Below are 15,366 nucleotides of genomic sequence, written 5' to 3'. Positions count from 1 at the left end.
CTTCTTCCGCTTATCCAAAGTCTGGTCGCGGGGGCAGCAGCCTAAGCAGGGAAGCCCGGACTTCCATCTCCCCAGCCGCTTCGTCTAGCTCTTCCCGGGGGATCCCGAGGCGTTCCAAGGCCAGCCGGGAGACATAGTCTTCCACACGTGTCCTGGGTCTCCCCCGTGGCCTCTCACCGGTTGGACGTGTCCTAACACTTCCGTAGGGAGGCGTTCGGGTGGCATCCTCACCAGATGCCCGAGCCACATCATCTGGCTCTTCTCGATGTGGAGGAGCAGCGGCTTTACGTAGAACTCCTCTCGGATGGCAGAACTTCTCACCCTATCTTATTTCGCCCGCTTGTACCCGGTATCTTATCCTTTCGGTCATGACCCAAATCTCATGACCATACGTGAGGATGGGAACGAAGATCGACCGGTAAATTGAGAGCTTTGCCGTCCGGCTCAGCTCCTTCTTCACCACAACGGCTCGGTACAACGTCCGCATTACTGAAGACGCCGCACTGATTGATCCGCCTGTCGATATCACAATCCACTCTTCCCCCACTCGTGAACAAGACTACTAGGTACTTGAACTCCTCCACTTGGGGCAGGATCTCTTCCCCAACCTGGAGATGGCACTCCACCCTTTTCCGGGAGAGAACCATGGACTAGGACTTGGAGGTATTGATTCTCATTCCGGTCGCTTCACACTTGGCTGCGAACCGATCCAGTGAGAGCTGAAGATCCCGGCCAGATGAAGCCATCAGGACCACATCATCTGCAAAAAGCAGAGACCTAATCCCGCGGCCACCAAACCGGAACCACTCAACGCCTTGACTGCGCCAAGAAATTCTGTCCATAAAAGTTATGAACAGAATCGGTGACAAAGGACAGCCTTGGTGGAGTCCAACCCTCACTGGAAATGTGTCCGACTTGCTGCTGGCATTGCGGAACAAGCTCTGACACTGATCATACAGGGAGCGGACCCCCACAATAAGACAGTCCGATACCCCATACTCTTTGAGCATTCCCCAAAGGACTTCCTGAGGGACACGGTCGAATGACTTCTCCAAGTCCACAAAGCACATGTAGACTGGTTGGGCAAACTCCCATGCACCCTCAAGAACCCTGCCGAGAGTATGGAGCTGGTCCACAGTTCCACGACCGGGACGAAAACCACACTGTTCTTCCTGAATCCAAGGTTCGACTATCCGGCGTAGCATCCTCTCCAGTACACCTGAATAAACCTTACCAGGAAGGCTGAGGAGTGTGATCCGATGAAAGTTGGAACACACCCTCCGATCTCCCTTCTTAAAGAGAGGAACCACCACCCCGGTCTGCCAATCCAGACGTACCGCCCCCGATGTCCACGCGATGCTGCAGAGTCTTGTCAACCAAGACAGCCCCACAGCATCCAGAGCCTTAAGGAACTCCGGGCGGATCTCATCTACCCACAGGGCCTTGCCGCCGAGGAGCTTTTTAACTACCTCAGCAACCTCAGCCCCAGAAATAGGAGAGCCCAGTACAGATTCCCCAGGCACTGCTTCCTCATAGGAAGACGTGTTGGTGGGATTGAGGAGGTCTTCGAAGTATTCCCTCCACCGATCCATAACATCCGCAGTCGAAGTCGGCAGAACACCATCCGCACCATACACGGTGTTGACAGTGCACTGCTCCCCCTTCCTGAGGCGGCGTATGGTGGTCCGGAATCGCTTCGAAGCCGCCCGGAAGTCGTTTTCCATGGCTTCCCCGAACTCCTCCCATGTCTGAGTTTTTGCCTCAGCGACCGCTAAAGCTGCCCACCACTTGGCCCGTCGGTACCCGTCCACTGCCTCCGGAGTCCTATGAGCCAAAAGAACCCGATAGGACTCCTTTTTAAGCTTGACGGAATCCCTCACTGCTGGTGTCCACCAGCGGGTTCTGGGATTACCGCCACGACAGCCACCAACAACCTTGCGGCCACAGGTCCAATCAGCCGCTTCGACAATAGAGGTGCGAAACATGGTCCACTCGGACTCAATGTCCAGCACCTCCCTCGTGACATGTTCAAAGTTCTTCCGGAGGTGGGAATTGAAACTCTCTCTGACAGTAGACTCTGCCAGACGTTCCCAGCAGACCCTCACAATGCGCTTGGGCCTGCCAGGTTTGCCCGGCATCCTCCCCCACCATCGAAGCCAACTCACCACCAGGTGGTGATCGATAGAAAGCTCCGCCCCTCTCTTCACCCGAGTGTCCAAAACATGAGGCCGCAAATCCGATGACACAACTACAAAGTCGATCACGGTACTGCGGCCTAGGGTGTCCTGGTGCCAAGTGCACATATGGACACCCTTATGTTTGAACATGGTGTTTGTTGTGGACAATCCGTGACGAGCACAAAAGTCCAATTACAAAACACCACTCGGGTTTGGATCCGGGCGGCCATTCTTCCCAATCACGCCTCTCCAGGTTTCACTGTCGTTGCCAACATGAGCGTTGAAGTCCCCCAGCAGAACAAGGGAATCCCCGGGGGAGCACTTTCCAATACTCCCTCGAGTGTACCCAAAAAGGGTGGGTACTCTGAACTGCTGTTTGGTGCGTAAGCACAAACAACAGTCAGGACCCGTCCCCCCACCCGAAGGCAGGGGGAAGCTACCCTCTCTTCCACTGGGTTGAACTCCAACGTGCAGGCTTTGAGCCGTGGGGCAACGAGAATTTCCACCCCAGCCCGTCGCCTCTCACTGCCGGCAACACCAGAGTAGAAGAGAGTCCAGTCCCTCTCGAGAGAACTGGTTCCAGAGCCCTTGCTGTGCGTCGAGGTGAGTCCGACTATATCCAGCCGGAACTTCTCTACCTTGTGCACTAGCTCAGGCTCCTTCCCCCCAGTGATGTGACGTTCTCTCATAAATAGAAAAAAATTATTAAAATGATTTGCAAATATATTTCAACTTATATTCATATGAATAGACTGCAAAGACATGATATTTAATGTTCGAACTGAGGAACTTATTTCTTGTTTTGCAAATAATCATTAACTTAGGATTCAATGGCAGCAACACATTGCAAAAAATATTTTTTACCACTGTGTTACATGGCCTTTCCTTTTAACAACACTCAGTAAACATTTGGGAACTGAGGAGACCAATTTTTTAAGCTTTTATGGTGGACTTGTTTTCCATTCTTGCTTGATGTACAGCTTAAGTTGTACATACTTTACGATTCATAATGCGCCACACATTTTCAATGGTAGACATGTCTGGACTACAGGCAGGCCATTCTAGTAACTGCACTTTTTTACCTTGAAGCCATGCTGTTGTAACACGTGGCGTGGCATTGTCTTGCTAAAATAAGCAGGGGCGTCCATGATAACATTGCTTGGATGCCAACATATGTACCTGTATGTACCTTTCAGTATTAATGGTGCCTTCACAGATAGATATATCAACCATGCCTTTGGCACTAATACACCCCCATACCATCACAGATGCTGGCATTTTGAACTATGTGCCTAGTACAATGCGGGTGGTTCTTGTTCTCTTTGTTCCAGAGGACACAACATTAACAGTTTCCAAAAACAATTTGAAAAGTGGACTCATCATACGAGAGAACACTTTTACATTTTGCATCAGTCCATCTTAGATAAGCTTGGGCCCAGCGAAGCTGACAGCGTTTCTGGGTGTTGTTGATAAATGGCTTTCGCTTTGGATAGTAGAGTTTTAACTAGTACTTACAGATGTAGCGGTGAACTGTAGTTTCTGATAGTGGTTTTCTGAAGTGTTCCTGAGCAGATGTGGTGATATCCTTAACACACTGATGTCGCTTTTTGATGCAGTACCGCCTGAGGGACCCAAGGTCAATGTCACGTGCAGTTATTTCTCCGGACTCTCTGAACCTTTTGATGATTTTACAGATCTTAGATGGCGAAATCCCTAAATTCTTTGCAATAGCTCGTTAAGAATTGTTGTTCTTAGACAATATGCTCACGCATTTGTCCACAAAGTGGTGACTCTCGCCCCATCCCCGTTTGTGAATGACTGAGCATTTCATGGAAGCTGCTTTTATACCCAATCATGGAACCCACCTGTTCCCAATTAGCCTGTTCACCTGTGGGATTTTCCAAATAAGTGTTTGATGAGCATTCCTCAACTTTCTCAGTCTTTTCTTTCACTTGTGCCAGCTTTATTGAAACATGTTGCAGGCATCAAATTTCAAATGAGCTAATATTTGCAAAAAATAAAGTTTTCCAGTTCTTGTCTTTGCAGTGTATTCAATTGAATATAGGTTGAAAGGGATTTGCAAATCATTGTATTTTGTTTTTATCAACAATTTACACATTGTGCCAACTCAACTGGTTTTGGGTTTTTTAAATTGTTTTAAAATAACTAAAACATGCTGAAGAGCAAATTCCAAACTGAAATGCTAACAGTTAGCAAGCTGGACAGATAGCATCAAGTGACAAAAAATATGATCAACATGAGCTAAAAAAGCTAGCATGCTAACAATAGTATGCTAATATGGCAAAAATAGCCTGCTAACAGGTAGCATTAGTGAAATACCAAAATATATGACACTGAGGGTAAACTTGTTAAATTATCTAAATATATCTAGCATGCTATGCTAAAATGCTCACTGTAACCCGAGTCAAGTACCAAAATACATTACTCTCAGGTGCGCACCAGAGAAATGTGTGTAAAACGCTAGCCTACTAATGTTAACATGCATCAAGTACCAACATATGACTAATAATGTGTATACCTACAAAACAGCTAAAAAAAAACAAGCATACTACCCTTAGCATGCTAACAGGTATCCTTCAAATATTTTTAACAAAATATTTGACGCTGAGGTGTATACCTGCAAAAAAGTTAGCATGCTAATATTTGAATGGTAACGATTGTGCCACCGGCTGTAAATAATAGTAATGGGAGTTTAGACATCCCTGTACGAAATAAACACACATTCTGTATATCAGGGTCTCAGACTCAGTGTCTTTTTACTTAGCTTCATATACATCCAAAAATTTAGAAAAATTTTTGTAATTGGGGGCATCAAAATATAATTGTGTTTGGGGCCCAATTTAGCCATGTCCCTGAAAATGTGTCTCTTAAGTGAATAAGTGAAGTGAATTATATTTATATAGCGCTTTTCTCTAGTGACTCAAAGCCCTTTACATGTGAAACCCATTATCTAAGTTACATTTAAACCAGTGTGGGTGGCACTGGGAGCAGTTGGGTAAAGTGTCTTGCCCAAGGACACAACGGCAGTAACTAAGATGGCAGAAGTGGGGATCGAACCTGGAACCCTCAAATTGATGGCACGGCCCCTCTACCAACCGAGCTGTAACGCCCAATACTTCAGGGAAATCTTCTACAGCCCAGTGCCACCCAGACTCTACCTGCAGTCACCCCCACTAATTTGAGTTTGAAACCCCAGAATCTGTAAAGATGAAAACTAATTATTACTAAGTGAGTGAATTAAGTGAATTATATTTATATAGAGCTTTTTCTCCAGTGATGCAAAGCGCTTTACAAAGTGAAACCCTATATCTAAGTTACATTTAAACCAGTGTGGGTGGCACTGGGGTCAGGTGGGTAAAGTGTCTTGCCCAAGGACACAACGGCAGTGACTAGGATGGCAGAAGCGGGGATCAAACCTGGAACCCTCAAGTTGCTGGTCACCCGCTAGAGAATGAAGAGTACTTACTCTGCATGTCAACATCTCCGTTCGGTGCCACATCAACAAAATGCCAAAGCAGCAATTTTCAGATCAACTCCGTATAAAAAAATAAAATAAAACCAACAACAGAAGGAGATAACGTCCTCTGGAACCTACCACAGAACAAAGGACACACACTATTTGATTTCCTATTATGCAGCTCATTTTTATTTCACAGTTTTTGAATGATCTTGTGTGACATCATGCACAAAAGTGCACTTAGTTTTATTTTAAACTATTGTAGTGGCGTTCTGTACAAAAAGTCCACTTTCATTTAGTGTTGTTTTGATATGTCATCTTAATAACATCATGCACAAACGTGCACTAATAGCTTGTTTTAAAATATCTCTGACAATCTTGCACTTTCTGTTTTGGAAATGACAAGAATGTTTGTGCCACTGCTTAATAACCATTCAATAAAAACAGTTTTGCTAAATTGACTTACCGCACCTGCCGAAAATGCATGATAAAATAGGAAATAAACATATAAGTCGCACTGGAGTAAAAGTCGCATTTTTTGGGAAAATGTATTTGATAAAACCCAACACCAAGAATAGACATTTGAAAGGCAATTTAAAATAAATAAAGAATAGTGAACAACAGGCTGAATAAGTGTACGTTATATGACGCATGAATAACCAACTGAGAACGCACCTGGTATGCTGACGTAACATATTATGGTAAGAGTCATTCAAATAACTATAAAATATAGAAAATGCTATAAGTTTACCAAACAATCTGTCACTCCTAATCGCTAAATCCGATGAAATCTTATACGTCGAGTCTCTTACGTGAATGAGCTAAATAATATTATTTGATATTTTACGGTAATGTGTTAATAATTTCACACATAAGTCGCTCATGAGTATAAGTCGCACCCCCGGCCAAACTAAGAAAAATTACGGTACCTGGGATTTCCCTCTCTGCATGAAAGTTTAAAATGGGCATATATTCATGCAGTATGAAGAAGAATGTTTTAATGTAGACACATAGAATCATCATACTGCTGTGATTATATGCATCAAGTGTTCATTCAAGGCTAAGGCAAAATATCGCGATATATATTGTGTATCGCGACACGGCCTAAAAATATCAAGATATTAATAAAAGGCCATATCGCCCAGCCCTAGTCTATACTATTCCAATTATTTGATTCCATAATTAGCTAATCAAATGGAACCATAACAATAGTAACCGAAAATACAAACAGTGGCCTTTGAATTGCCTTTCTGGTCATGTGCTCCCCCCAGTGGTCGTGGCACTAAATTACTGCAAACACTGTTTATGCTAATTGGGTTCATTGCAATTAGAAAAAGAATAATAATAGAAGGACTGTCAAAGTTAACTGATGTGAATAATCCCAAAACATTAGCACATTAATCTTGTATTAACTTGTATTTACACACCCTGTTTGAAAGGATGCTTTTAAAAGCAATATATCTTCCAGGTACAAGGAGCATAAAACGGAATTTGAGGTGATTCCCTCCGAAAAACCTTTGGTACTTCCGTGCCGTGCCAGGGGATGTGCTTGCCCCGCCTACGAGTACGTCCCCCATCTTGGGACTGTGCCTCTTCGCTGCCGCTGCAAACATCTACCTGAGGATCACGCTCCAGCTGCTGGGCATTGCTGCAGAAAGTGTGAGCCGCTCAAGCTTCCATTAATCCGACAGTGAGGGAAAATACCAATGCGTACTTTTGTTTCAGGCGACTGTTCTGGGTTCCGGAGCACGTACACGTGTGGATGTGGCCAACCCACTTTCAATCACCACACCTTGGTAACCTTCAAACACAACACGGAGTTCTGAGACACGTTCAACGACGAGTAGATTGTAGTGCTGGCAAACTATTCACATTTTTATATTTGATAAAACACACTAGCTGTGGATTACTCACCATTAGTAGGATTCATTTAATCTATAGATTAAATTAGGCCTGGGAAATAATTTTGACTCGAGGGTGTGGGGGGGCAAATTTAGAGAAAAAAATGTGTCTGGGGACCGGCATATCTATCTTTAGGAACACTAATACAAAACCTCACAATAATGTCTGATTGAATGCTAAAAACGTTTTGACAGACGGCCTTAAAAACAGAATGGAATTTAAAATTTTCGACTGAATGAGACACCCAGAATGTACATGAAAATAAAGAATGTGCGATTTACTGTTAAGGTCTTGGTCAAGTGGGGGTGACCCCAGGATGCAGAGACGGGAGACAAGGTAGGATTACAAAAAATTACAAAAAATGAATTAGACAAAAAGGGATAACTAAGAGCGATGGGGCAGAAACGCACACCATGTAATCTAGACAAAATAGGTTCCTCAGAGGTCGGGAGCAGAAAGGGCCAGGGCACACTGAGCAAGGTAAGAGTCCAACACGAGAAATGATTTTTACCTCAGCGGGACTAGGAAATAAACACACAAGAGGTTAGGGAATTCAGGACAAAGTAGCGAAAACGTACCAGGACTGGTGAAGCAGGTGCATGCACGAGAGGAGTTCTGGATACAATACCCGGCGAGGCCAAGCTGTCAGTGACGAGCCTAAATACTGCCGAATTAATTGAGAGCAGGTGTGCCACAAGGTCCGCCCCTTGCCGAGGATGAAACACTGATAACACAGGTGCAGAAAAGAAGGCAGGATAAAATTAAAACACAACATTTACAATATTTATTCAGGTGTACTGGAGAGGAGGCTACGCCGGATAGTCGAGCCTCGTATTCAGGAGGAACAGTGTGGTTTTCGTCCAGGTCGTGGAACTGTGGACCAGCTCTATACTCTCGGCAGGGTCCTTGAGGGTGCATAGGAGTTTGCCCAGCCAGTCTTCATGTGTTTTGCGGACTTAGAGAAGGCATTCGACCGTTTTCCTCGGGAAGTCCTGTGGGGAGTGCTCAGAGAGTATGGGGTATCGGACTGTCTGATTGTGGCGGGCAGCCCCCTGTACGATCAGTGTCAGAGCTTGGTCCACATTGCCGGCAGTAGGTCGGATACGTTTCCAGTGTGGGTTGGACTGGGCCAAGGCTGCCCTTTGTCACCGATTCTGTTCATAAGTTTTATGGAAAGAATTTCTAGGCGCAGTCAAGGCTTTGAGGAGATCCGCTTTGGTGGCTGCAGGATTAGGTCTCTGCTTTTTGCAGATGATGTGGTCCTGATGGCTTCATCTAGCCAGGATCTTCAGCTCTCACTGGATCAGTTCACAGCCGAGTGTGAAGCGATTGGGATGAGAATCAGCACCTCCAAGTCCGAGTCCATGGTTCTCGCCCAGAAAAGAGCGGGGTGCCATCTCCGGGTTGGGGGAGAGACCCTGCCCCAAGTGGAGGAGTTCAAGTACCTCGGAGTCTTGTTCATGAGTGAGGGAAGAGGGAATTTACTGGTCCATCTACGTTCCCATCCTCACCTATGGTCATGAGCTTTGTGTTATGAACGAAAGGACAGGATCACAGGTACAAGCGGCCGAAATGAGTTTTCTCCGCCGGGTGACAGGGCTCTCCCTTACAGATAGGGTGAGAAGCTCTGTCATCCGGGGGGAGCTCAAAGTAAAGCCGCTGCTCCTCCACATCGAGAGGAGCCAGATGCGGTAGTCCGGGCATCTGGTCAGAATGCCACCCGAACGTCTCCCTAGGGAGGTGTGTAGGGCACGCCCGACCCGTAGGAGGCCACGGGGAAGACCCAGGACACGTGGGGAAGACTATTTCTCCCGGCTGGCCTGGTAACATCTCGGGATCCCCAGGGAAGAGCTGAACAAAGTGGCAGGGGGGAAGGAAGTCCGGTCTTCCCTGCGTAGGCTGCTGCCCCCGCGACCAGACCTCGGATAAGGGGAAGAAGATGAATGGATGGATGAACTATGAACGATAAAACTGTGTGGAGGTTGCCCTCCTGCGGGTCCTCCAGACCACCAAGCATTGCCGTGAGAGCCCGGATCAGAGTTACATTAGAGTTTCCAGCAATTGTCCTTTTGTCTGTGTCAGGCACTCTCTTGCTCTCAGGCCAGCTCCAACAACCTCCCTCCTCCTGGCTGCTGCTTATACATAGGGACAGGTGATTTGATGACAATGCCCACCGGGGCCATCTACGCACCTGTCGCTGTCTTCGAGGCCGGTCCTGGCACACCCCATTCCGCTGCAGGCCCGCAGGCCACGCCCCCCTTCACACACTGAATATTGACAACATTTGAACATCACACCCCCTCTCGATCGACATATGTTACAATCAAGCAAAAAAAAAAAATGCAACAAACACCGCGAAATATGAACGCGAAGGGTAAAAATACCCCACCTATCTGATATATCACTAAGCTTGAGAAGTTTGTTGTAAAAATCTCCTTCCGCGTCTGTCCCTGACACCCGCATTTCAGGCTGGCCGCTCTGGAAACACTCTGTGGAAACGCTCCCCACCCAAACTGCTTGGTGCCTCGTCTGAGCTGTTGTAACATACATTACCATAGTAACTAATTAGATAACCATAGTAACTAGTATATCATGCACAATTGCAGATTCCAACCATTGAAATACTTTGTATAGTTCAAGACTTAGGGTCATTTGAAAACATGACTGCACATCATAATGGCAGCTATGTTTACCACTTTGAAGGGGAACATTATCACCAGACCTATGTGAGCGTCAATATATACCTTCATGTTGCAGAAAAAAGACCATGTATTTTTTTAACCGATTTCCGAACTCAAAATGGGTGAATTTTGGCGAATTAAACGCCTTTCTATTTATCGCTCTTGGAGCGATGACGTCAGAACGTGACGTCACCTATAGCCGCCATTTTCTCAAACACATTACAAACACCGCGTCTCAGCTCTGTTATTTTCCGTTTTTTCGACTATTTTCTTGAACCTTGGAGACATCATGCCTCGTCGGTGTGTTGTGGGAGGGTGTAACAACACTAACAGGGAGGGATTTAAGTTGCACCACTGGCCCAAAAATGCAAAAGTGGCAAGAAATTGGACGAAATTTGTTCAAAATACGAGGATGTGGGGAAAGCCGAGGAAATGGTCAGTCGTTTGTTCCGCACACTTTACTGGCGAAAGCTATGCAGAGATGGCAAGATTGTGTGGATATCCTGCGACACTCAAAGCAGATCCATTTCCAACGATAAAGTCAAAGAAATCTGCCGCCAGACCCCCATTGAATGTGCCGGAGTGTTTGCACATTTTACCGGCGGTGCCAAGGCAGACATGGCACAGAGATGTATGGATAACCTGCAGATGCATTTCCAACGATAAAGTCAACTAAATCACAAAGGTGAGTTTTGTTGATGTTATTGACTTATGATCTAATCAGACATATTTTGTCGTGGCATGACTGCCAGCTAATCGATGCTAACATGCTATTTAGGCTAGCTGTATGTACATTTGAAACTATATTTACATCCAGCGTTTCCCTCCACCCACATATAATGCCAAAAAAACACTTACCAATTGATGGATTTAAGTTGATCCAGTGTCACAAGATGCAAAACTTCCGATCGTTGGTCTGCACATTTTACCGGCGATGCTAAGGCAAACATGGCCGAATAGCGTCAATAGCTATTCGCTCAATAGCTTCAGTTCAATTTCGTTTTCGCTATCTGCCTCCATACTCCAACCACCCATTTCAATACATGCGTAATCTGTTGTATCGCTTAAGCCGCTGAAATCCGAGCTAATGTCGCTATATCTTGCTATGCTATCCGTATTGGCATCACTGGATGACGTCACAGAAAAATGGACGATGACTTCACAGATGGCGAAAGTCAGGCACTTTAAAGCTTTTTTTTAGGGATATTCCGGGATGGGTAAAATTTTGAAAAAAACTTCAAAAAATAAAATAAGCCACTGGGAACTGATTTTTATTGGTTTTAACCCTTCTGAAATTGTGATAATGATCCCCTTTAAAGATCTAACAAAAAAGTATTTGGGAATGTCCGGCGGGCCAGATTGAAAAAATTAATTTGCCCAGATCTGGATTAAAAGGACCCAAAGTGACCAAAATCTCACAAACAAGTTGTCTTGATGGATTTCTTTCCCGTGAAAATGTGTCTGGCAGCCTTGGAACGCCCCCTTTTCCTTCGCCAGACTCGAAACGGTACCCCCTTTTGGAGTGACATCATCTACAGAACTGGAGCCCAGTGACCCGCAAAGAGAGTGTGGATGAAGACAAATACAACTATTCCTTTCATCACCTCATTACATCCGACATGGTTTACATTATCAGCCAAGAGAAATATAAAAGACTTGCTGATTCTTCTTCCATACACACAGACCAAACCTGGGCAAATTGAGGCCCGGGAGTCACCTGCGGCCCGTTAAGCTTTTCAATTTGGCCCGCCGGACATTCCCATATCATTTTTTTCAGATCTTTATGATTGAAACTGTAGTCGCCATTATGATGCACAGTGATATTCTAAAATGACCGTATGTCTTGAACTATACAAAGTATTTCAATGTTTGGAATGTGCACTTTTGCATGATATACTAGTTACTATGGTAATCTGATTAGTTACTATGGTAATCTAATTAGTTACTATGGTAATTAACGTCACAGCAGCTCAGATGATTTCAACGTTGTTTCCAGAGCGGCCAGCCTGAAATGCGGGTGTCAGGGACAGCCGCAGAAGGAGAGTTTTACAACAAAGATCTAAAGCTTAGTGATATTTTAGCTATATCAGATAGTAGGTGTTTGTTTTTTTAAACCTTCACGCTCATATTTCGCTGTGTTTGTTGCATTTTTGTGGCGTTTCGCTTGATGGTAAATGGTAAATGGTTGTACTTGTATAGTGCTTTTGTACCCCTTTTTAAGGATCCCAAAGCGCTTTGATAGTATTTCCACATTCACCCATTCACACACACATTCACACACTGATGGCGGGAGCTGCCATGCAAGGCGCTAACCAGGACCCATCAGGAGCAAGGGTGAAGTGTCTTGCCCAAGGACACAACAGACGTGACTAGGATGGTAGAAGGTGGAGATTGAACCAGTAACCCTCAGATTGCTGGCACGGCCACTCTCCCAACTTCACCACCTCATAAAATATGTCTGTGGAGGTTACCTCTCTGTGGGTTCTTCAGACCACCAATCACTGACATGAGAGCCCAGGTTTCAGGGTTTGATACTGGTCAATTTTCAGCGTTCTCCATTGGTTTGCTTTTCAGCACAGGGTCTATGTCTGTCACTCTCGCTCTCGCTCTCACTCCAACTCTCCTTTAGCTCCAACTCCCACTCCAACCCTTCTCTCCTCCCGGCTGCTGCCTTTTAACAGGTGATTAGAAACCCAGGCCCAGGTGGGCCATCCACGCACCTGTCGCTGATTTCGAAGCCGGTCCTGGCACACCCCGCTTCACTGCAGGCCACGCCCCCCTCCACAATGTCATTTGACAGGGTGTGTGACGTTCATATGTTGTCCGTATTGAGTGTTTTATCGTTCATAGAACATTTAAAAAAATTCCATTCCGTTTTTTAAGGCGGTCTGTCATAGCATTCAATCAGACATTATTGTGAGGTTTTGTATTAGTGTTCCTAAAAATAGGGCCCAAGCACACACACTGTACAGCAGATTTTCACAGCCTATATATATATATATATATATATATATATATATATATATATATATATATATATATATATATATATATATATATATACAGCGGGGCAAAAAAGTATTTAGTCAGCCACCGATTGTGCAAGTTCTCCCACTTAAAATGATGACAGAGGTATGTAATTTTCATCATAGGTACAATTCAACTGTGAGAGACAGAAAATGTGAAAAAAAATCCAGGAGTTCACATTGTAGGAATTTTAAATAATTTATTTATAAATTATGGTGGAAAATAAGTATTTGGTCTACCATTCAAAGCTCTCACTGATAGAAGGAGGTTTTGGCTCAAAATCTCACGATACATGGCCCCATTCCTTCTTTCCTTAACACGGATCAATCGTCCTGTTCCCTTAGCAGAAAAACAGCCCCAAAGCATGATGTTTCCACCCCAATGATTCACAGTAGGTGTGGTGTTCTTGGGATGCAATTCAGTATTCTTCTTCCTCCAAACACGACGAGTTGAGTTTATACCAAAATGGATACATGGATGATACAGCAGAGGATTGGGAGAATGTCATGTGGTCAGATGAAACCAAAATGGGGCATATTTTCTTAGTAGAATAATCCTCTAAATGATTCTGTGACCAAATACAAATACATGCCAGTTCACGATCACATAAGAAAATGGTACACGGTATAGTTATACCTCACCATCATTTGGAAAAGTATGCAGGCTTCTTTCGTTGTGTTGCAACAATGCATCTGGAAGACATCTTGGATCATTCCTTCACATTCTGCGTAAAAACATCATGATTTGCAAGGAAGATGCCACGAATTAAACATTTTTGAGGTAACTCTCCTGAAGTAATCAGTCAATCATTATTTTAATTTTCCTGAAGGAACTCTCCTGAAGGAATCAATAAAGTACTATCTATCCATCTAGCTATCTATCTATCTATCTATCTATCTATCTATCTATCTATCTATCTATCTATCTATCTATCTATCTATCTATCTATCTATCTATCTATCTATCTATCTATCTATCTATCTATCTATCTATCTATCTATCTATCTACCTACCTACCTATCTACCTATCTACCTATCTATCTATCTATCTATCTATCTATCTATCTATCTATCTATCTGTCTATCTATCTATCTATCTATCTATCTATCTATCTATCTATCTGTCTTTCTGTCTATCTATCTATCTATCTATCTATCTATCTATCTATCCATCTGTCCATCTATCCATCTATCATCCATCCATCCATCCATCCATCCATCCATCCATCTAGTCCGTCCGTCCGTATAGCTATCTTCCAAAACACAAACTACACAATACGACATTGCTTCCAGTCTTCTGTAGGTGATGTAAGCAGGCTGATGCAGGCCCCGCCCACATTGTGGAGATGGCGGTGCAAAATGTGCTGAAAGTCGTGAGGAACAAGGCTAAAATCCCTACTGTATTTATTTTGAGGTGAATTGGAGTTTTTTTAGGTGCCCCTCATCACCATTAAGTATCTTCTATCCATCCATTTTCTACCGCTTGTCCCTTTTGGGGTCGCGGGGCGTGCTGGAGCCGATCCCAGCTGCATTTGGGCAGAAGGCGGTGTATACCCTGGACAAGTCGCCACCTCATCGCAGCATTAAATATAATTTATTTTTAATAAACATGTAAATTGGTTACTGACACCAAAATGCAGAGATGGCAGGCGATGTGCTGGTAACAAGCCCATTTGATTAGGGATAGTGCCAAAACAAAAGTTGAAGGAGCAGACATATAGCTTAGCTAATGGCTATTGTGCATTAACGGAATTATTGTGACATCCGTATCAAATGGTTTTCCTTACAGGTTGAGACGAAGTCAGAGAGGGAGGCACGGGGTCGCCCGGTGGGCTGGGATGTCCCTTATGCTGCGATGGGCGGTCTGACAGGGTTCAGCTCCTTGTTGGATGGCTACCTTGCTTTGGAGGCGAACGGGTCATGTGAGCAAACACCTGTGTGTTGTTTCCGAGCGCTGTAACGCCAGACTCGGTATCACATTCAGGTCTGGAGTCAGACGACGGCTGCCTGCAGTCAAGAAAAGCCTCCGGTTCTACAGGCGCCAAGAAGAGCGACTAAGTAACGATCCAATTAATCATCAACGAGACAATAAAGAATGTGC

The 15,366-nt window shown here is 44.6% G+C and overlaps 1 protein-coding gene across 1 annotated transcript in view; it reads left to right on the top strand.

The window, feature by feature from the left end:
• fam221a (family with sequence similarity 221 member A) overlaps positions 1-15,366 on the top strand; it is a 17,363-nt gene extending 1,997 nt beyond the window's left edge. The window contains exons 3-6 of the mRNA XM_061882854.1: positions 7,124-7,314; positions 7,381-7,451; positions 15,055-15,187; positions 15,250-15,366. Of these exons, the coding sequence (XP_061738838.1) occupies positions 7,124-7,314; positions 7,381-7,451; positions 15,055-15,187; positions 15,250-15,323 (469 nt within the window). The 3' untranslated portion in view covers positions 15,324-15,366. The remainder of the gene's footprint in view (positions 1-7,123; positions 7,315-7,380; positions 7,452-15,054; positions 15,188-15,249) is intronic.

This window comes from Nerophis ophidion, linkage group LG21 (genome assembly GCF_033978795.1).
Source record: "Nerophis ophidion isolate RoL-2023_Sa linkage group LG21, RoL_Noph_v1.0, whole genome shotgun sequence".
NCBI lineage: Eukaryota > Metazoa > Chordata > Actinopteri > Syngnathiformes > Syngnathidae > Nerophis > Nerophis ophidion.
Note: the sequence above shows the minus strand (reverse complement) of the source record. Positions and strands in the feature narration are given on the sequence as shown.